At 37.2% G+C, this 23,157-nt stretch overlaps 3 protein-coding genes and 1 long non-coding RNA gene across 9 annotated transcripts; 2 read left to right on the forward strand and 2 right to left on the reverse strand.

Annotated features, from left to right (window-relative positions):
* Positions 1-1,284: 1,284 nt before the first annotated feature.
* LOC122724498 (nudix hydrolase 2-like) lies at positions 1,285-4,144 on the reverse strand. Of its 6 annotated transcripts, none has more exons than XM_043959623.1 (6): positions 3,905-4,144; positions 3,673-3,738; positions 3,189-3,326; positions 2,784-2,861; positions 1,967-2,054; positions 1,285-1,709 (listed from the first exon to the last, which is right to left on the reverse strand). In XM_043959623.1, the coding sequence occupies exons 1-6, from the start codon at positions 4,085-4,087 to the stop codon at positions 1,483-1,485; spliced, it is 780 nt and encodes a 259-aa protein (XP_043815558.1). In that variant the 5' UTR covers positions 4,088-4,144; the 3' UTR covers positions 1,285-1,482. The 6 variants fall into 6 exon arrangements, with proteins under 6 accessions (XP_043815558.1, XP_043815560.1, XP_043815562.1 ...); XM_043959625.1 differs by having other exon boundaries at positions 1,568-1,776; positions 1,967-1,989; positions 3,905-4,142; XM_043959627.1 differs by having other exon boundaries at positions 1,568-1,776; positions 1,967-2,032; positions 3,905-4,142.
* A 6,855-nt stretch (positions 4,145-10,999) lies between these two features.
* Positions 11,000-11,334, reverse strand: LOC110622558. Its single transcript, XR_002489124.2, has 2 exons — positions 11,249-11,334; positions 11,000-11,152 (listed from the first exon to the last, which is right to left on the reverse strand). It is a non-coding gene; the product is annotated as an uncharacterized LOC110622558 (long non-coding RNA).
* A 2,958-nt stretch (positions 11,335-14,292) lies between these two features.
* Positions 14,293-15,858, forward strand: LOC110622711 (putative disease resistance protein RGA3). Its single transcript, XM_021767313.1, has one exon. It carries the CDS (start codon positions 14,293-14,295, stop codon positions 15,856-15,858), a length of 1,566 nt encoding a protein of 521 aa, XP_021623005.1.
* A 2,318-nt stretch (positions 15,859-18,176) lies between these two features.
* On the forward strand, positions 18,177-23,157 carry LOC122724575. Its single transcript, XM_043959880.1, has 3 exons — positions 18,177-18,255; positions 22,576-23,077; positions 23,133-23,157. Exons 1-3 carry the CDS (start codon positions 18,177-18,179, stop codon positions 23,155-23,157), a joined length of 606 nt encoding a protein of 201 aa, XP_043815815.1.

The following is a 23,157-nucleotide window of genomic DNA, read 5'->3' on the forward strand; positions in this document are numbered from 1 at the left end:
CCATTCGGTGGAGGCTCAAGACAGGATGCAGCACATGGAAAGCATGTTGCAGCTGCTGGTTCAACACTTTCTGCCCCACCACCATGATAGACAGTGATTTGACTAGTGATTTGCCCAAATCACTGGCCAAATCACCCCCAGGCCAGGAAGTCCCTTTCCCTTTCCTTCTTAAATTTTTTTATATATATGTTTACACATTGAGGACAATGTTTGCAATAGGTGTGGGGGTACTGTTAGGTTATTTTTGCATTGATTACATTATCCTTTGCTTTCTTTTTTTTGTTTCATTTTGCATCTTTTTGCCCCATAAACACACACCAAATTTTTTCCTTTTTTTCACACATTTTGCACACACACACAAAATTTTGACTTAGCTTTTGCTCTACTCAGCATAGATAACAAGGTTAAAAGAGCTTCCTACACTACAAAAAAACAGTGAATTAGCGACCAAAATTTTGGTCGCTAAAAGGCAGAATTTGGTCGCTATTATGAAATAGCGACCATTTAGCGACCAAAATGAAATGGTCGGTGTTTGGCCAGTCGCTAAATTTTTGGCGACAATCTGGAAATTGGTCGCTAAAATAGCGACCAATCAGCGACCATTTTTTGGTCGCTAATTTGGTGTCATGGCAAATTAGGTATTAGAAATATTAGTCGCTGTTTGGTCGCTAAATGGTCGCTAAATTTTGGTCGCTAAATGGTCGCTGTTTTGGTCGCTAATTTGGTCGCTATTTCGTTGTTATTTGATCGCCTCGAGGAAGAGCATTTGGTCGCTATGTGGAAGTAAATTGGTCGTTAAATTTTGGTCGCTAAATAATCGCTGTTTTTGTCGCTAATTTGGTCGCTATTTGATCGCATCAGAGAAGAGCATTTGGTCGCTATGTGGAAGTAAATTGGTCATTAAATTTTGGTCGCGAAATAATCGCTGTTTTTATCGCTAATTTGATCGCTATTTAGTCGCATCAGAGAAAAGCAATTAGTCGCTATTTCGATATTTCGTCGCAAATTAATAGTAAAATTAAAAAAATATTTATTATTTAATTTATTTTTGTGGCTGATTAATCACTAATAAATATATTTAAATCTGATTCATATCATTTTTTCAATAAATTCATAAACCTGCTATAATATCAATATGTACACACACATTCCAATACATAAAACATCAAAAACAATATATACACATCAACTTCATTTCATAATTCTGTAATCTAAAAGTCCAAAACATTACTATAGTTCAACACTAAGAAACTTAAAATATCTCAAAATACATAATGGATCCACTAGTATCAAGTTCATATCATAAAATATATTATTTAAGTCAGTGAGTAATGACATCATGCTAATCCATATGTGAATCACCAAGAGATCTATGAGCTGGAGGACTATCAGATGATGATGGCATCACTGAGGAAGACTGCTGTCCCATTTTCGCTGCCTGTAGTTCATCACGCATTTGAGCTATCATCTGATTTTGGTCTTCTACAAGTTTTTGCAAACTATTATGCTTCTTTTCAAGGAAACTGGCACTAAACTCACCTTGTAAATGTCAAACCAAAATGTCATCTTGATAGTACACAAGACGCGTATGCCTGAGAGGATTGCGCTGTGAAGAACAACTCCCCTCAACTTCTCTAAACGAGAAGCTAAATGCAGGGTAGGTCCACTTCCAACAGATTGGCCATACAAGATCAAATCCTCTTCCTTAACTTCATATTCATTCATCAAACAATTGTACACGGCCTCTATGTCAGAGTATGTGTTTAACTCAGAGGGCTATTAAAATTCCACAAATAACAACTGATCAGGCATGTAAAATTAGCATTGTAGGTGAAGACAAATGAACATGTAGGCATAAATTTATGGTCGCGAAATAGTTTTTTTTTTTTTTTTTGGAGAAAAAAGGTAGCTATTCAAGATTTTAATTTAAAAAATACAGATAATTGATCTCATAGAATATATTTACCTTGCCAGAAGATGCCCCATATCCTGAAGACAAATGAACAGTTTATGCTATAAGTCCACCCAAGTACTGTAAAAAATAAATAAGAAAGCTATTGATCATTGATCAGTGAATGAGCCAAGTTCACAGTTCATTTACTTTCCATGGGCAGTTTCTCCCATGAAACTATATGTGAATGAGCCAAGTCCACCCAAGAAATTGAGATTGAAAATCGGAATAAAATCGCATTTATTATCAAATTAAGTGAATGCAATTTTAAGAGGTTTATTAAATTAATTATAAAAATATTTAAAAATGATCTTCCTTTATTCTACGTGAAAGAGAATTTAATTAATATTAAATTGGTATATATTTTTTAATTTCAAAAGAAAGAAATCAGATTCCACCATGTTCTATTGCACCTTAAACAAGAATTTGTTTATGTTACAATAGTATACTCGTGATTATTAATTATGATAAAAATTAATCATTATTGTAACACTTGTGAATAACAACACAAATTTATATGAAATTTGTATGACACTTGCGATTATAATCATTATTGTATTCTAATCATTTATCGGTTGTAACCAGAAGACAAAAGAATTTGAATACCAAGAGAAATATATATTAACATGCAATTCCAAAATAGAGGCTCCTTTTTCTTCTCAAACAAACAAAGAAAATTTACAGGATTACTTCACGAACCCCACCAATACAAAGAAAATCAGATATCAAAAAAAAAAAAAAAAGACATAACGGTTAAATAAATAAATAAACATGAAGTGAAATGATTAGTCAAACATTGAATAACTCCTCACTGTAGGCAATAGGCATGTACCTCATCAACAACTCCAGTGGGAATTTTCCACACCCCTGTTCCTCGAAATCTGCCACTCTTTTCCTGAACAACAAGCACCTAACAACCAAGAAGATTCTCGTTCAAGACCAGCAATATATGTATGTGAGTCTAAAACAAGAAGTTAACAGCCAAGAGGATTCCCATTTTAAGATCAACAACATACATGTGAGAGTTAGACAGCAAACACATGGGGGAAAGGGATGAACTAAACTGAGACCTATGTTTAATTATATCAATAGAAAACTCAGCTTTTGGATTAGAGGAATGATGAAAGTAAAGAACATTAACATATCTGTTTTAAAGAGAATAAGGATAAGTGACATAAAATAAAAGCAAAGCAGAATAAGAGCAAGCGGAAACTGCAAAAGAGGTTGCAGAAAATACCTCTCTTTTGTCATTAATGACAATAGCACCAATACCTACTCTATGTGAAGTATTAGCAGGGATTGTACTTGCAGTTTCAGGAATCCAGTAAACAAGCATAAGGTAACTTGGCTCAGCACGGTGGTACCAAAATCCTTCCTGTAAAAATATTTTATGTTTGTCCTGAACTTCATGTCTCACCAAAAGGGAAATCATCCATATAAAATTTCACACAGGCGACCACCAAAATTATCATTTTGATTCAAGAATGAATATATCCAACCCTACCACAGTTGCTTTTGGAAAATAATGCAACAAGATGGGCTCCTTACGATATTTCACAGGATAAAATTGTTGGGTGTACAACTGACTGTTTACTCCATCTAAAATGCACATAATTGACTTATCTTAAGAGATCATAATTAGAGAGTAATTGGATAATTATATGGGCATCAACCCTTACATACTGTGGCCACTTCATTTTACAGAAGCATAAAATGATTACCTTAACTGCAGTTTCTACAAGATTTACAAGTTCAATGGGTAACTTAATCCAAACTCCCCTCTTCGCCTGCATAAAAGATAAGCTAAAAGGCATTTCAGTACTATCACAATTGCTACTAACTCAAACTAGCGAGTAAACTAGTAAATACCTGATTAATCACATAACTGATTTACCAGTAAACATATTAACTCATAGGCATGCTTAGATAAAATTGTACTAGAGTAACAAATACCTGTTGCCTCCACAGTGATAATGAAGCTCTGAGCAAGGTGAGAAATACGTCAGGTTCCATAGGCTCCTTCATGTCAACTATTACACCCTCATGATCATCATTAGATGCAGGAAGCAATTTAACATGATTAACACCATTTTCAATTGGTGCAGAATTTCCCAAAATTGACACAGATTCAACCATAGTTGGAACAGTAAATTAAGTCAACGGGCCTGCATAAGCACACAAATAAATAGAGGGAAAAAAAAAAAGTTATCAGCCCCAACCATGTAAAATTTCCTCGTATTCTAGTAGACAGATACGAGAGCAAACTTTCCATATTTCAGGCATGAAGATAAACTCATTTCAAATCTTAAACTTCAAATTTGCAAAAGAACGCAGGCACAAGAACAACATTCTAAAATTCAACCATTAGAATAATAATCCCAAAACACACTAAATTCTTACGTACATAGCAAGCTCAAGCTGAAAATCGAGTAAAATGTTGGTCATAAGAAAGAAAATATACATGGATTAGGAGCTCATCGAACATTTAATAAGATACCTCAAACAAGAAAGTTACACAACCAACACTTTTCTCAATAGTGACTCAATACTCTTTATAAAAAAAAAATTTACTTACCTTTTACAGTTGCTGATGAGGATTGAGGACTGAGAACTGAGGAAGACTGAGGGCTGAGGAAGACAGAGGATTGAGGACAACCAAGTTGCTGACGGCGCGGAGAGCCGATGGACTGGAGAGCGACGACCGACGATTGCGTGGAGAGCGACGACCGACGCCGACGATTGTGTGGAGGAGTCGGCGTTGCTAACTAAGTCGCGCATCCGCAACGTAGTGAAGATCGATGACCCGAGTTAGCCGCGATGGTTAATCGATCGATGTCGGGAGGAGAGTGTAGGTTGGTTGGACCCGCTGGAAGTGGTGGAGCTCAGTGCTCAGAGAAAAGGCAGAGGCATGTGTGACGTGAGGCGGCGTAGAATGGAGATTAGCGTCTCTACTCAATGGCACGACTTTTAGATTTAGGGCAAATAAGGGTACATTTCAAAACGACGGAGTATAGGTGATTTCGGTTTGGTCTAATCGAAAATTTTGAATTTAAAATCGAACCGAACTGAAATTATCGATTTTTCAAAAAATTAAATTCGAATCGAACCAAATTAAAAATAAAACCGAATCAAATTTTTGAAATTAATCGGTTCGGTCGGTTATTTCGGTTTAAACCGAATATTGCTCACACCTGGCGGACGCCGATCGGGAAGAGGCAAGGGTTGTCTCCAGTAGGGGTGAACATTCGGTCGGTTCGGTACCGAACCGAATAAACCAAAAACCGAAATTTTAGTGTTTATGAAAATCGAATCGAACCGATTTTGATCAGAAACTGAATCGAACCGAACCGGTCTGATTGAAATCACTTAATTTAAAATTTAAGTGATTAAAATTTTAAATTTAAAATTTAAAATCACTTAATTTAAAATTTAAAATTTTAAATAAAATAAAATTTAATTAAAAATTAAATTAAAATTTTAAAAATAAAATGGTCGCAGATTGGTCGCTATTTAGCGACTAATTATTTTAGTCGCTAAATATGGTCGCAAAATATCCCCGCCCAAAACGTTGTCGCAATTTCGTCGCAAATATGGTCGCAAATAACTCGCGCCATTAATTCCCGCTAAATTTAGCGACCATTTTATATTTGGTCGCTAAATAGCGACCAATTAACGACCAAAAATTGGTCGTTAAGCTTTTTGTTAAATAAAAATATTATTTCATTCATTTAGTCGCAGAATGGTCGCTGATTGGTAGCTATATAGCGACCAAAAAATTTGGTCGCTAATTTTGGTCGCAATTTCACAGTTTTTTTGTAGTGCTATCTCATGACTCCATTGATTTACCACCCCTTTAAACCTAAATTGAATCAATTATAGTATGCTACCTTCACTTTGGGAGTTCTTTTCTTGAATTGAATCCTTAAAACTTGCTGTGGTCAAGGGAGATAAAAATATAAATACATGCAAATAAAAAGTTGGTGTAGCCCCTTGAGAGCTGATTTGCCCAAACTGTTATAAAAAGAAAAGAAAAAGAAAAACCAGCACAAAGCACAAATCATAAAACTTGTTCCAATGGCAAAATAAGCTATGAACAGAGCTAGTAGCCACTTGAACAAGTGACTGACTAAGTAACCGAGGGTGGGTATCACCAATATGCACCTTCGCGTAAAAAGGTTAGTGACTTTTTCAGGCAAGAATAAAAAGTGCTGCTGAATAAAATAAAATAAAACGCTCAAAGAAGGGCAGGTCACTCTTAGAGGTTGCATTGAGCTCATATAAAGAGAATATGTATGATTGAATCAAAAACATTTTTCTTGACCATGGTAAGTGAAGGGAAACAAGGAAAAGAAGAAACAACCTTGGTGCATGTACTCTATACTATGATACTTCAATTTAGGAGTCTCGGGGGGCTGATTAAGTGGTACTTAGGCTCTAAAGAAAAATGAGCTTGATTAACTAAGTTGTTTGTTGCTTGAGGACAAACAAAAAGCTAGGTGTGGGGGTATTTGATCAAGCATAATTTAGCCACATTTTTATTATATTTATCATTTCTTATTTACACATTTTTTAGCTTAATTTATGGTTTTTATCTTGTTTTTACATAAAAGGAAGAAATTGAAAAATTGGAGAAAAAGTGCAGAAAATTTACAGAAAAGTGATATGGGCAAATGATTTGCCCAAGACACTCGAAGACACTGGTCAAATCACTCGCAGAAACAGAGAGGACTGACTCACAGAAAAGTGATTGGGTTAGTGATTTGCCCAAAACACTCAAATCACCAGGCAAATCACTTTGACAGCAGAAACTGACAGCAGAGCGGGAAATTGGGCAGAAAACAGAAATCCGAATTTTCAGAAGTCCAAATCCAACCCAATCACTGCCAACATAAAACTAAGAGCCACGAAAGAGTTTCTCATCCAAGGAATTCCAATTGCAATTAAATTCAACATCAAAAGAGGAGTCAAACACCAAATCAAAAAGGGATTTCAAAACCCTAGATAGATAGAACTCTTCAGCTATAAAAGGAGAGCCTCCAAACCAGCAAAGGCATCATCTGGTCAGCAACTCAGCATCATCTTCAGCAGCTTCTCTTCTCTTCTTTTCTTTTTTTCTTTTGTGATTTAGTCCACCATGAGTGGCTAAATTCCATCTTTTCTAGTTGAAGTTGAGAATATTTAGATTTGTGATGAATTGGGAGGTTTAATACTCCATTGTAGAACTCTTGTTTGTTTCAATATTTATGCAAACTGATATTTTCCATAATTATTACTTTGCTTTTAGAATCAATAAGGTCCCATTGCTTTTAAATTGCTTAAGTAATATTGTTTGAATGATTTAGGTCCGTAATTGCTTAGGTTGTTCAAATACACATTTAATCAAGTTGCATAATCTAAACTTGACCACGCGGCTGGCAAGGATAGAATTGGGTTTCTCTAAGTCTTAATGCAGTCAACAGTTGTTCGATGCTACAATGCCCCAAGGACGTTCGCTAATCAAACACTAATCAACAAATTGCCAAGGAACGTCCTTGGGGCATTGTAGCATCGAACAACTGTTGACTGCATTAAGACTTAGAGAAACCCAATTCTATCCTTGCCAACTGCGTGGTCAAGTTTAGATTATGCAACTTGATAAAATGTGCATTTGAACAACCTAAGCAATTACCGACCTAAATCATTCAAACAATATTACTTAAGCAATTTAAAAGCAATGGACCCTTATTGATTCTAAAAGCTAAGTAATAATTATGGATAGATCAAATTGCATAAATATTGAAAGCAAATAAGAGTTTTAACAATAGAGTTTTAAATCTCCCAATTCATCACAAACTGAATTTCCTCAAGTTCAACTAGAAAATAAAGGAAATTAGCCACTCATGGTGGACTAAATAAACAAAAGATGAAAAGAAAGGAAAAGGAAAGAAGTTGCAGAGTTTCTGGCGAGGGGAGAAGATGCTGAGTAGCTGATCAGAAGATGCCCCTTGCTGGTTTGAAGGTTGCTCTTTTATAGCTGAAGAATTCCATCCTTCTAGGGTTTTGAAATCCCTTTTTAATTTGGCTTGTGATTCCTCTTTTGATGTTGAATTTAATTGCAACTGGAATTCCTTAGATGAGAAACTCTTTCGTGGCTCTTGGAATTGTGTTGGTAGTGATTGAGTTGGATTTGGACTTCTGAAAATTCAAATTTTGGTTTCCTGCTATTTTCCCGCCTCTACTGTCAATTTTTGCTGTCAAGGTGATTTGGGCAGTTTCTGCGAGTGATTTGGGCAAATCACTTGCCCAATCTGCCCCAATCGCTCTCTGGGATTCAGTCCAGTTTCTGTCTCTGTCTCTGCGAGTGATTTGGCCAGTTTCTGCGAGTGATTTGGGCAAATCACTGACCCAATCACTTTTCTGTCATTTTCTGCACTTTTTCTCCATTTTTCCAATTTCTTCCTTTTCTGTAAAAACAAGGTAAAAACCATAAATTAAGCTAAATAATGTGTAAATAAACAGTAATAAATATAATAAAAATGTGGCTAAATTATGCTTGATCAGCAATTGATAACCGCTGGATTTCCTCACCCCGCTCCAGGGCCAAGCCCATGTCAGAGGCCCATTATTCGAAGGTTTCCGGGCTTCCCCCAAGAGCCTAGCTCGGCCCATTCCTTTCTGGACAGGCCCCGCCAACTCCTTCAACCAGACCGGCCCAATTCTTCGGGCCCAGCAAACGGAATCTCCCTGAGCTCAGTCTCTATTTCATCTTCCAGTCTGGCCCAGAACCAGGAAGGAAGCCCACATGATCACCCTGTGGGACCATCCGCGTGCGCGCCTGATAAGCGGTTGTCGAAGCCGTAAAAAATAAACCTATTAAACAATCAACAATTAACTTGTAGATAGTGGCAATAGGGTCGAACCACAGGAATTTGACACTACGGATTTTCCTAACAATGACTAAGGCAAATAAATAACCGATAAAAAGAGGGGGGATTTGATTTGATGAATTAAAACTAAATAGTAAGAGAAAGCAATAATTTAAATAAATGAGAATTTCAATGGGAGAATGATTCTAGTTGAAGTATGGATCTATTTCAGATTGTTTAGAATTGATCATTGATTCTTTAACACTCCTATTTATTTCAATAAATTAGTTTAGGATGTGGAAGACGCTTCTCACAATCCAAATTCCTCCTTAGTTCTAGTTTGATTAGGAAACGTTCGCTAATCAAACACTAGTTAACAAGTTGCCAAGGAACGTCCTTGGGGCATTGTAGCATCGAACAACTGTTAACTGCATTAAGACTTAGAGAAACCTAATTCTAACATTGCCAACCGCGTGGTCAAGTTTAAATTATGCAACTTGATTAAATGTGTGTTTAAATAATCTAAGCAATTACGGACCTAAATTATTCAAACAATTGTTACTCAAGCAATTAAAAGCAATAGGCCTAAATTGATTCTAAAAGCAAAGCAACAATTATAGAAAGATCAAATTGCATAAATATTGAAAATAAATAGAAGTTTAACAATGGAGATTTAAATCTCCCAATTCATCACAAATCTGAATTTTTCAACTTCAACTAGAAAAGATTGAATTTAGCCACTCATGGTGGACTAAATCACAAAAGAAAAGAAGAAAAGAAAGAAAGGAAGGGACTGCTGCGTTTCTGTAGAATTCCCTAAGTGGAGAGAATGCTGAGATGCTTTTGATGCTGCCCTTTTATAGCTGGAGAGTCCCAAGTCCAATTTGATTAGGGTTTTGCAATCTCAATTTGATTTGGTCTTCTTTGTGGTCTTTGATTCCTTTTTGATTTTTGTATTTGATTGAGAATGGAACTCTCTAAATGAGGGGCGTGGCTCTTGGGATTGATTTGGTAGTGATTGAGTTGGATTTGGACTTCTGAAAACTCAAAATTCGATTTCCAGTTGTTTTCCCGCCTCTGCTGTCAACTTCTGCTGTCAAGGTGATTTGAGCAGTTTCTGCGAGTGATTTGGGCAAATCACTGGGCAAATCACTTTCTGCAAGTCTGTCCTGTCTCTGCGAGTGATTTGCCCAGTTTCTACGAGTGATTTGGGCAAATCACTGGCCAAATCACTTTCTGCAAGTCTGTCCTGTCTCTGCGAGTGATTTGCTCAGTTTCTACGAGTGATTTGGGCAAATCACTGGTCCAATCATTTTTGCTGTCATTTTCTGCACTTTTTCTCCAACTCTTCAATTTCTTCCCTTTCTACGAAAACATAACAGAAACACAATTTAAGCTAGAAAAATGTGTAAATAAACAGTAAATAATATATTAAAAACATGGCTAAATTATGCTTGGTCAGCGCCCACGAAGAATCAGAAACCGTTACGCATGGAGCAGGGATCTGATTTCCTCGTACGTCCGTATCAGCGTGGCAGGAACAGGTGGCCCAATGATGCACAATCTGTTATGCGTCGCTAGCAGACGAGGGGAAAGGGATAAAAGAAAAAATACTCCCCTCTAGGTCTAAGTTTTTTCCATTATTACAAAACCTTTGTAAAACCCTATTTTCCTGGATCTCAGATCATCAATTAGAATACCAAAATTTTATCAGCAAATTAAAAGAAATGGGAAAGAAAGGCACCCAAATCTCAACAAAGCCATGGGAATAATTCAAGTAAGGTGAAATCCTTTAACACCAAGTGATGAGATTGCCAAAAGAATTGGTGACAGCCACTATATACTAGGTAAAATCCACAAGCAAGTCCCTGTTCTTTATGCCAAATTAATTGTGCAATCATATTGTACAGAGAAATTCCATTATCAAAAGCAGCAATACAACTAGCCAATCTTTAATCCATTCTTATGACATAAAAAATATGCGAGGGTAACATGAAAAGCACATTGGCTACTAGATGATGCATGAAGGACCCATCAAAAAGTTGCATACACATGTTATCAGAATCATAACAATATAACAATAAAGATTGCAGCAAAAATGGATTTTTAAATGACACCCAATTGGTATATTTTGATGCACAAGGGTAATTTTCAATTACCCATTTAAGCTGTTAATTTTTTTTTTTTTTAATTCAGGCTCATATCAATTCATGTATTCTCAAACACTCGTACCAATTAAGGCTCCCATAATCTAACCCTGAAAACAATTAATCAACAGTTAATAGAATATAAATTCTGAACACCCACTAACCTGCAGTTATGCCATTGTGAGGGATGATGAGAATTAAACACTAACCTGAAAAACCCAAAGAAGAACACACCATATTAACAATCCCAACCCATAGAAAATCAAATAAATAACCATGTCAAAACAAACCACCATTGCGAGTACCAGAAGCGACAAATGAGAGGAGACAGAGTGAGAGAGGCCGTGTGGGGCTGGGAAGAGAATGAGAGCAACAAAGAGAGAGAGAGACATGTTTCCTTATAATGTGCTGTGATTGCCCTTTCTTATTTATTTCCTTTTTTTTTTTACAGGAAATTTTAAAAATTATGTTTTTTATTTTCAATTATTAATTATTGTAGCCACGCAAAATTCCGTAGTTAATATTTAATTTATTTTTAAAAAGAATTCCCCAGTATTTATAATTAAAACCTTTCAATTTTTATTTTTAATTATTAAATTTATTTGACCGTCAGAACACTTTCTTTTATAATATTTAATTTGTTTTAGAAAATAATAATAAAAGTACTGAAAAAATTATCAACAGCTACATGTTGTTGGTACGTTTATTTAAATATAAGTTATATTTTAATTTTAAATTAATAAATTAATTTTTATATTTTTAAATTTAAATAATTAAATTTTTTTATAATTAGTCATCTTCCATTTATTTTTATTGTTAACAATATAAAAATATTTTTATTATCATGAATAAATTATACATTAATTCTTAAATTATAAGATAATTAACAATTTAATTTTATATTTTTAAAATTAAATATTTAAATTTTTTTATTATCAATATATTTATATTCTAATTTTTTTTTATTTTTTTACAATTAAAAATATAAAAATATATTTATTATTCCTTCTTAAATTAAAAATATTAAATAAATTAAAATTTCATTTATTTTCTTTCATTTATTAAAATTTAAGTATTTTGATCATTTCTTCTTCATTTAAAAAAATATTCAAGTTTTTAGACATATTATCATATTTAACTAAATTTTAACACTTTTTATTATTTAATTTTCATTCATTAAAATATTTCAATATTTGATAATTTTAAAACTTTTAAAAATGTTTATAATTTCAATTATTTTTAAGTAATATCACATAACTTTTAAATAAATTATAGATTTTTATAAAAAATATTTTAGAAATAAACTATACTCTAACTTTAAATTAATGTTTATAGATTTTTATAAAAAGTATTTTAAAAATAAATTATACACTAATTTTAAATTAATATTTAAAATAAATAAAAAAACTGTAATTTTAGACGAACTGAATATATAAAAATTTAAAATTTTAATTTTAAAAATATAAGAACTAATATGTTAATTATACTAAAACTCAAAAAATAAAGTGTAATTTATATAATATAAAATATTTTATTTATATTAGTAAAGATTCAAGTATTTATTGAGGGTGTTTTAAATATTTAAAATATTTATTTTTTCGTTCACTAATGAAATTATGGTCGAAAAGTTATATAAGTTGATTATTAAAAAATTTAAGTGTTTAATTTTAAAAATATAAAAACTGAGGTATCAGGTTCTACTCTTTCAATTCCCTATCCCTATTTAAATATATATATATATATATATATATATATATATATATATATATATATATATATATATATATATATATATATATATATATATATATATATATATATATATATATATATATATATATATATATATAAACTGATATATTAATTATATTAAAATTTAAAATTTAAAATATTTAAATTTTTATTTTTAATTATTAATTTATAATAACATGCAAAGTTTTCGACAGTAATATTTAACTTATTTTAAAAAATAATTATTAAAGTACTTAAAACTTATTGATGACTTTTTATTTATATCTTTATTTAAATATAAATTTTATATTTTATATTTAAATAGATAAATTATTTTAAAAATTAATTATATTATAATAAATTTAAAAATTAATATTTTATTATTTAAAATTAAAAATATACCTGTAATCATAATTAAATATAAAATTTTAACATTTTACATCTAATAAATCAGAAAAAATAATATTACTTCTTGGCTCTTATTTTTCATTTTTAATTTAGCATTTTTCTGCTTTAACAAATCTTTGAATTTTTAGTAAAATTATCGAATATATTCCAATACTTTTAAAATTAAATATTTTAATTTCTTAGTCTTAGATTTAATATCTAAATTAAATGTATTTTCATTCATAACATTTATTAATCAATTATTAATCGAGTGTTTTGGTCATTTATATTTAATTTTTCATCTTTAATTTATTATCATAAAATTCTCTATCTTTAAAATTATTACATAAAAATCACTCCTCTTCATAGACATTTAATAAAAATTCTTAAATATTATTTATTTATTTATTTATCAGGTAAAATTAATATGTAACAATATCACTGTGAAAAATAAAAAAATTAAAAAATAAGTGAGGAGAGATAATGCTATTAATATCCCATGTGAAACTTTTCAATTTTTTTAATAAAATCGAGCCTTTTGAACAAAATTTTTGAAATTAAGAAATAATGGATAAAATTTTTTGGCTCCATCCTCTGGTTTTTTTTTTTTTTTTTTCAAATCAGAATTAAAATAATACCTGACAGAACTGAGTTTTTTTTTTAATAATTTTTTTTTATCTTTAAAGTGAACTTCGTCATGTCTCCATCATTAATAAGTAATGTGGGCCTGTATTGGAAAAAAGAGTCTCAATGGTTCAATAATTTCTCCCTCCACAGTACTTGAACTACTCCACTCACATGGAGAATCTACCAATTTCTTAGCTTTGCTTTCCCATTGGACTAATCATTTCATCATTTCTTCTCTTCCTAATCCAAACTACAAAAATCAATGGCCGACTCTTTTCTCCTCAGCATTGCAGAAAGTGTTATTGGGAAGTTGGAATTGGAGGTCTTGGGAAGACCACACTTGCTAAGTTGTTGTATAATGATCCAAGGGTAGCTACTCATTTCGAGTTGACATTATGGGTTTGTGTTTCAGATGTCTTTGAATTAGACAAGGTGATTATTAAAATTCTTACTTGTGCAGATCCGGGTAAAAAATGTATGGATATGGGTATAGAGCAGCTGCAAATCTCCTTGCGAGAGGCTTTGGAGGGAAGTAAATATTTACTCATCCTAGATGATGTGTGGAGTGAGGACTCTAGAGAATGGCATAAACTGAACTTTGCTAATGGGAGGTGCTAATGGAAGTAAAATTGTAGTCACCACTCGTAGCAATCGTGTTGCTGAAATCATGGGCACAGTCTCTCCCCAAAATTTGAGTCTTCTTCCACATCGAGATTGTTTGTCTTTGTTCTTTAAATGTGCATTTAAAGAATATGAAGTGCAACAAAATCCAAATTTGACAACAATTGGGGAAGAAATAGTGAGAAAATGCAAAGGAGTTCCGCTAGCAGTCATAACTTTAGGGTCGTTGCTCCACTCTGTAACTGATGAACGTGAGTGGGAAGTGATAAGAGATAGTGAGATATGGGAATTAAAGCAGAAGGAAAATGTTATTTTGCCTGCTTTAAGATTGAGCTATGAACATTTGCCATCTTACTTAAAAAGATGCTTTTCATATTGTTCAATTTTTCCCAAAGATCATGTATTGGACGATATTGAATTGGTTTATTTGTGGATCGCAAATGGACTTGTTCAATCTTCCAATGGGAATCAAGAGTTAGAAGATGTTGGCTTTCGCTACTTTAAAGAGTTGTGTTCTAGGTGTTTCTTCCAAGTTTTTTCTGAAAATTTTGGTCATGTTAAGTGTAAAATGCATGATCTAATACATGATCTAGCATTATCCATTACACAAAATGAATGCTCAAAGTTTCTCGACAGCACTAAAGAGATTGACAAGAGTGTTCGACATGTATCTTTTCCCCATCCTAAATCACTTCCGAAAGATGTTCCTAAATCCTTACAAAACTTGGAATGCATGCGGACCATTTGCTTTAGAAATGAAAGAGGAGAGGGAATAAGCAGTGAAGTGTTCATTAAGACATGTTGCTCAAGATTTCAGTACTTGAGAGTCTTGGATTTGAGTTGTTCACGCTTTGAGGAGCTGCCAGCAAGTATAGGCAATTTGAAGCATTTGAAATCTCTTAGTTTATGGATGAACTCTAAGATCAAAAGACTCCCTAATTCAATATGTAAGTTACAAAGCTTGCAGACTCTACATCTCTTTCTCTGTTTGAATCTTCAAGAGTTGCCCAAAGATATAAGGTGCATGATTAATCTTAGATTTCTTTGTATTACTACACAACAAAAGTATTTTTCAACGGGTGGAATAGATTGCTTGAAGTCTCTTCGATTTCTTTACATTATTAGATGTTCCAATCTGGAATATTTGTTTGAAGACATGCAAGGTCTCGAAAAACTTCGAAGACTGGTCATCTCTGCTTGTGAAAGTTTGATCTGTTTGCCACAAAGTATAAAATGCCTAACAACATTAGATACTCTTTGTATTGCTGGTTGTGATAACCTGGAATTGAGAATGGAGGAAGGAGAAGAAACGCAATTCAGCCTCCAAAGATTAGAGTTAAGACGGTTGCCAAAAATTGTGGACTTTCCAGAATGGCTTATTCGAGGATCTACCAATAGTTTAAAAGTGTTGGAAGTTGAAAAATGCAACAACCTCAGAGAATTGCCAAATTGCCTACAGAACATGGCGTCACATCCAGAGATTCGAATCATAGATTGTCCGGAGCTAAACAATGATCCTTTACGAAAGCCGGTGAGAGTTAATATATAGAACTATAATTCAAAATATCTTCTAACCATTTGTGTTATACTTTATTTTTAATCCAAGTGGATAAATACTCTGTTTCTTTAAGTTCAAAAAATGTTTTTAAATTCACTTTCATGATTAATTTTGATGACCGCTGGATTTCCCTACCCCCAATCCTGGGCCTAGATTATGGCCATGGCCCGTGAAAGGAAGGCCCGCTCTCTCCCTCTAGCAAAACAGGCCCAGACCATCAGTCCCTTGAGGCCGGACCCCCCCCCCAGATTCTTCCTCATCGAGATCGGCCCAGCCCGTACAATCTCCTCACGGATCCCTTCTCCACTTGGGTTCAGCGTCCAGTCCAGTTCTCGGCCCAGCCCAAAATCCAGAACGAGACACGCCATACAGCCTGGCAGATCCGCTCGAATGTACGCACGGAGAGAATCAGAGGCTGTTACGCATGGAGCAGATGCCTGATATCTTAGTACGCCCATATCTGTATGGCAGAGACACGTGGACTAATCATGGACGAGCCGTTATACGTCACCAGCAGGCAAGAAGAAAAGGATAAGAGGGATACCCCATGAGAGGATAGGCTAAGCTTTATTGATCAAGGCAAAAAACCCTTGTAAAACCCTATTCTATTGGATCTCAGATCATCAATTGGCGCCGTCTGTGGGAAACGACAGAGATTTTTTCATCACCGGAGTTTTCACTCTTAACAAAACCCACTGAGATCCACGATGGCTAATCACCAGGAGAGTAACCTTAACATCCCAAACGACTTAAGCTCTGCCCAGGAGGGGCAACAATTTTCTTTTTCTAGTCCTACGACATTAAACAACCAAACGCCTGTCCCCCTTAATCCCCCGCCAAGTTTGACAGGGAATGCTCCCACTGTTACCCTGTCTAACCAGGATCTTCAAAACATGGCTTTCCAGTTACAAAATACCGCCCACTGGTTGGGGCAGATAATGCAACAGAGAGGCCTCAACACCCCAATAAATACACTCCCGGTTGTAGAGGAACCTCAAACCAATGACCCCCGACCCGCACCTGATCGTCTTCAAACCAGCAGCCGCGACACTGGAGAAAGAGGGAGAAGAGCCGGGGGAGAGGAAGAACCGGAGGCCCGAATCCATGCGAGGAGGGCGAGAGAGATGGTAGAAAATGAGGAGGATGATAACTATTCAGCCGAAACAACCGGGTGGACGAGAACTGAAGTAGAGGAGGAGTATCACCGGGAGGAAAAACCTAGCCCGGAGGACGAAAAGGTGGACCAAAAGTTGAAGAGATTGAGAGAACAGCTCTTAGCCGAGCTAGGTAAGAAAGACCAAAGCCAAACTTCTTTGCCTACTTCCCCTTTCTCAAAGTGGGTGCAGCAAGAGACCGTCCCTAAGAAGTTTATGATGCCATCAACGGCGACTTATGACGGAGCCGGTAATCCGAGGGAGCACGTCATGAACTATAAGACATTCATGGAGTTGCAAACTCTGTCAGACGCATTAATGTGTAAAGTGTTTCCAACGACACTCTCGGGACCAGCGCGGGCGTGGTTCAACAGCCTTGAGGCCGGAAGTATTAGTAGTTTCGGAGACCTAGCCACTCGCTTCATCAGTCGATTCATAGTCGGGGTGCCAGCAGAGAGGAAGACGAGCTACTTGGAGACAGTAAGGCAGAGAGGGGGCGAATCACTCAGAGAGTACGTCGCTCGTTTCAATACGGAGGCCCTACAGATCCCCGAACTCGATGAAGGGAGGGCGGTAGAGGCCATGCAAAAGGGAACGACCTCTGCCGAGTTCTTCGGTTCCTTGAGCAGGAAGCCTCTGACCTCCCTGGCTGAGTTGATGAAGAGAGCGGAGAAGTATATAAGGCAGGATGACGCCTTAGTGACAAGCCGATTTGCCAAAGGGATGACAGGAAAAGAAAAAGCCCCAGAAGAAAGGAGGCCGGAGAGACATGAAAAGAAACATGGCAAGAGGCCCGAGCCATACAAACAGGCCTGGGAGCGAAGGGATCAAAGGCCTCCCCCTCCACGGGTCCACGAGCCAAGATCGCTCCCCCCCTGGGTCCCAGAAAAGCCGACTCCACTAAATGCGTCCAGAGCCGAGGTGCTCATGGCCGTCCAAGATAAGGAGTTCCTCCATTGGCCCAAACCAATGAAGTCTGAAGCAGACCAGCGGAACCTTGACAAGTATTGTCAATATCATCGGACGCATGGCCACGATACCAACAACTGTTTCCAGTTGATAGCAGAGATCGAGAGGTTAATAAAGAGAGGGCATCTCAAGAATTTTGTGAAGAAGTCAGAGGGACAAAGGCCTCAATCCAGTCCGGCGATTCAGATGCCGAGGAGAACAGGAACTGGACCAGTGAACGATGGATCCAGCGGGACCATCAACATGATTGTGGGAGGAACGGGAGGTCAGATGAGCCGCCGAGGAAAGAAGAGAAATCGGGAGGGAGAGAGCAGCAGTAATGAGGTCATGCAAATCGTTGACCATTCTCCCATGACCATCACTTTCTCTTCAGAAGATGCTCAGGGTATTCAGATGCCCCATGATGACGCGCTTGTTATTAAAGCCGTCATTCATAATTATCGGGTAAAGAAGGTCTTAGTGGATGACGGGAGTAAAGTCAACTTACTACCACACCGGGTTTTTCAGCAGATGGGAATTCCGGAGGCACAGTTGGTCCGAGACCAGGCACCAATCAAGGGGATTGGAGGAGTACCAGTGCTCGTAGAAGGGAAAGTGAAGCTGGCCCTCACCTTAGGTGAAGCATCCAGGACTCGCACTCACCACGAGGTATTTTTAGTGGTCAAACTTCCGTTGAGCTATAACGTGATCTTGGGAAGACCTGCGCTGTTCAACTTTGAAGCTGTCACGAGTATCAGGTATTTGGCACTTAAATTTCCAACAGAAGAAGGAGTGGGAATAGTCCGGGACAGCCAGGAAGAGGCAAGAGCGGTATACTTAGCCACAGTAGCAGAACCGAGCCCCACGGGAAAAGTTCTTGACTCGGAAGTTCTGGAGGTTCGGGATGAGAAAACAGAGGCCAGGACAGAACCGGTGGGGGAGCTAGAGATCTTCCCCTTATCAGAAGCAGAGGCAGAAAAGGTCTTCAGTCTCAACGCCGGCCTCACTGAAGAACAAAAAGCAGAAGTCATGGCCCTGATCCGAGGTCATGCGTCTAGTTTCGCCTGGAATCCCTCCGACATGCCTGGAATTGACCCTAAGGTAATGACACACAAACTGAATGTACTCCCCGAAGCGAAGCCAGTAAAGCAAAAGAAGAGAGTAGTAGGAAGGGAAAAGCAGCAAGCCACTAGGGAGGAGGTGCAGAAACTTGAGGAGGCAGGCTTTATTAGGGAAGTTATGTACCCGCAGTGGCTAGCAAATCCTGTATTAGTCAAAAAAGCCAATGGCAAATATAGGATGTGCATAGATTTTACTGACCTAAATAAGGCTTGCCCTAAAGATTGTTATCCACTTCCTGATATTAATAAAATGGTCGACTCTACGGCCGGTTTCGATTATATGTCTTCTTTAGATGCTATGTGTAACGACCCCAAAAAGGAACGTCACCGGCGCTAGGATTTAGGTCGGCTTAAGGCCGCCAAAACCCGTAGCAAGCCTGCTATACTCTCTGTGTACCTGTAAAACTCATACATGATCATCCATTTTCTGTGAAAATAAAAATTCTTTTCTGAACTAAGGCTTAACCTGTGCATGCACTATCTTTGTACTCTGTACTCTGTACCCCTGACTAGAGCTTGCTCTAGATGGGTTATCAACCATACCTGTTAAGTCCAGTTTTTCACATACAGAAATCATATGTACATAGATAGATCATGTATAAACAAACATAACTAAGTCAAGCACATTGCTAGCTGATAACAACTGTTACATCTTTTTACTATTACATGTCCATTCTAAGCTATTACAATATTCTTTACTCTTTCTGTACTCTATGGATCTCCTCTGTATACTGTACACTGAACCTGCAAAACTGGGATTAAGGGAGAGGGATGAGCTCTATAGCCCAGTGAGTAGAACAGTAAAACCTGATATTAAAATATGGTCTTATGGAATGCATCATAACACAAACAAACCACATCAAGGTAAACCTGTCACCACATAGTCCCAGTAACTCTGTGCCAGGGCATAGTCAAAGGCTCCTGGACTTCCTGTCATATATGTATATATGTATATAACATCTCTGTACTTACCATTGCCAGGGCGTAGTCAAAGGCTCCTGGACTTTACGATATGCCAGGGCGTAGTCAAAGGCTCCTGGACTTGCTATACCTGCCAGGGCGTAGTCAAAGGCTCCTAGACTTCCTGTCTGAGACTATTGGATCATTCAGCATTTACCACAACTACAAAGATTTATGCAATGCAACATATTCGTGGATACTAATGCACACATCCTACTATATAACTCATGATGCATGACAAATGATAAAAGCATTTCGGTTCTCAATGAAAAGTATTAAGTTTAGTTCCACTCACCTCTGGCTATCTGGACTGACTCTGCAGGTTCTGAAACTCTGGAGCAGTACTCACTGCTGCTCTCTCTGGTTCCTCTGGTCTGTACCTATACAGATGGACTCAAATGAGGGACCAAACTTACTTAAGCACAATTCTATTAAACTCCTCAAGAAACCCCTTAAACTTACTCTAAAACCTATGCAAAGTATGCAAAGGAAAACTAGACAGAACACTTTCGGCGGCTGGTTCGGCGGCCGAAAGTCCTCTCCAGAGACGAAACTCATGCACCTTCGGCGGCCGAATCTCTACTTTCGGCGGCCGAACCCTTTCGGGTGCAAACTTCGGAGGCTGAATAGCACTCCAGAGACGAAAGTCTCTACCCTTCGGCGGCACCTTCGGCGGCCGAACTTCCCTCCAGAGCCGAAAGTCCAAAGGCTCGGGGGCAAGCTTGGGCAACCGAAGCCACCTCCTCATGGGTTCGGCGGCCGAACATACCTTCGGCGGCCGAACCTGAGTTCATCCGCAAGGCAGAAACTTGCTCTGCTTCTCTCCCAAAGCACACACCTCTTCCCAACTCAAACACCTTACTCCCTCAACTTGCATATGCCCAAGGATATGCTCAAAGGGGTCAGAAACTACCTTAAAACCCCAAACACACAACACCAACAACACAGAAACAAGTTCTATGCACAAAAGCATCAAAAACCTTACAAAGAACCCTAATCATGCAACTCTCCCCCAAAACCATATAAAACCTTCAGAAAACATAAAAACAAGCTCAGGATCTTTACTTACCTCTTGAAATCAAGAAGATGAACGATCCTAACGAGAAGTTTTGGAGCAACTCTTCTTCAAACTTTCCAAACTTCAAAACTTTGAGTTTTAGCTTAAACCTTTCAAAAAACCATAAAAACTAATCACATCTTTGCAAAATTGAATGAAAACATGAAAGAAGACTCACAAAGGACAGGGTTTCACCTCAGAAAATGAAAGAAGCGGTGAAGCTTATCCTTTCACCGACTGAGGACCTCTTTATAGGTGGCTGGCCAGACCACCTTCGGCGGCCACAAGTGAAACCGAAAGTCATGCATGTTCGGCGGCCGAACCTGACTTTTCTGCCTTCCCTCATTTCACTCAAAAACTCATTTCCTTATGCTTAAAAACTATGAACATTCTCAAAACATTGAAGAAAACATAAAGAAAACTCTTCTAAAAACTTCCCGATATTCCGGACTTCACCGGAAAATAGATTTCCGATGCCGGACACTAACCGGGTATTACACTATGTCTGGTTATCATCAGATCCCAATGGAAAGGTCGGATAAGGAAAAAACCTCGTTTATAACTGAAGATGGAACTTATTGCTACAGAGCTATGCCATTCAGATTGAGGAATGCCGGAGCAACTTACCAAAGATTGATGAACAAAATCTTCAAAAACCAGATCGGCAGAAATGTAGAAGTTTATGTAGATGATATGGTGGTCAAAAGCCTAAATTTCCAGCAGCACATAGCAGACTTGAGGGAGGTATTCGGAGTATTAAACCAGTACAGAATGAAGTTGAACCCAACAAAATGTGCGTTCTTTATTAGAGGAGGAAAATTCTTGGGATTCATGGTAAGCGGAAAAAGCATCGAGCCCAACCCGGAGAAGGTAGAAGCCATATTGAAAATGCCAGAGCCGACCTGCGTAAGGGACGTCCAAAGACTAACCGGAAGAGTAATAGCACTCAACCGATTCATGTCGAAGTCAGCAGAAAAATGCTTACCATTTTTCAAAAAGTTGAGGAAGGTGCCAAACTTTGAATGGACAGAAGACTGCCTAAAAGCCTTCGCAGAACTTAAAGGATATCTCAGCTCACCCCACGTGCTCAGCAGTCCCATGAAAGGTGAAGAACTTCTGATATACTTGGCAGCCTCAGAACAAGCAGTCAGCGCAGTGTTAGTAAGGGTGGAAGAAGGGGAGCAGAAACCTGTTTTTTACGTCAGCAAGGTACTCAGGGATACCTAGGTCAGATATTCGAACATTGAAAAAATGGCTTACGCCCTATTGCTAGCAGTCCGGAAATTCAAAGTTTATTTGGAAGGTCACCAAGGAGTTGTGATGACAGACCAACCCTTAAAGAAGATTCTACGCAGGCCGGAAACTTCAGGTCGGATGTTGGCTTGGTCCGTAGAAATCAGCCCTTACTGTCTAGAGTATCGACCTAGGACAGCTATAAAATCTCAAGCCTTAGCTGACTTCATAGCAGAATGCACATTCAACGAAGAACAAAGAGGATCATCTTCAGGGATAACAGGAAAGGAACGTGAGGGGGAGTCGCATCCAGAATTTAACTGGAAGTTATATGTAGATGGAGCATCAGGTACTGAGGGTAGTGGTGCTGGAATAATGCTTAAGGGGCCAGAAGATTTTAAGGTATGTTACGCCTTACGACTAGAATTCAAAGCCTCGAATAATGCGGCAGAATATAAAGCCCTGATAAATGGGATGTTGGTGGCACTGGAAGTGGGAGTAACCTACCTCGAGATAAACAGCGACTCTCAGCTAGTGATCAACCAGGTAACAGGGATGTATCAAGCTAGAGACCCCGCTATGCAGAATTACTTGGCTAAAGTAAAAACTTTAGAAGCCAAGCTCACAAGTCGAGGAGTAACCATCAAATTTCAAAGAATACCCCGAGAGGAAAATGAGGAAGCAGATTTGCTTAGCCGATTATCCAAAGAAGAATTGGAACAGCTTCCCGACGAAGTGTATATACAACATGTCCATATGCCTGCTTTTAATAAAACTGACACGATATTGCAGGTGGAACAGAACCCGACTTGGATGA

The sequence above is a fragment of the Manihot esculenta genome, chromosome 9 (genome assembly GCF_001659605.2).
Source record: "Manihot esculenta cultivar AM560-2 chromosome 9, M.esculenta_v8, whole genome shotgun sequence".
NCBI classification, from domain to species: Eukaryota; Viridiplantae; Streptophyta; class Magnoliopsida; order Malpighiales; family Euphorbiaceae; genus Manihot; species Manihot esculenta.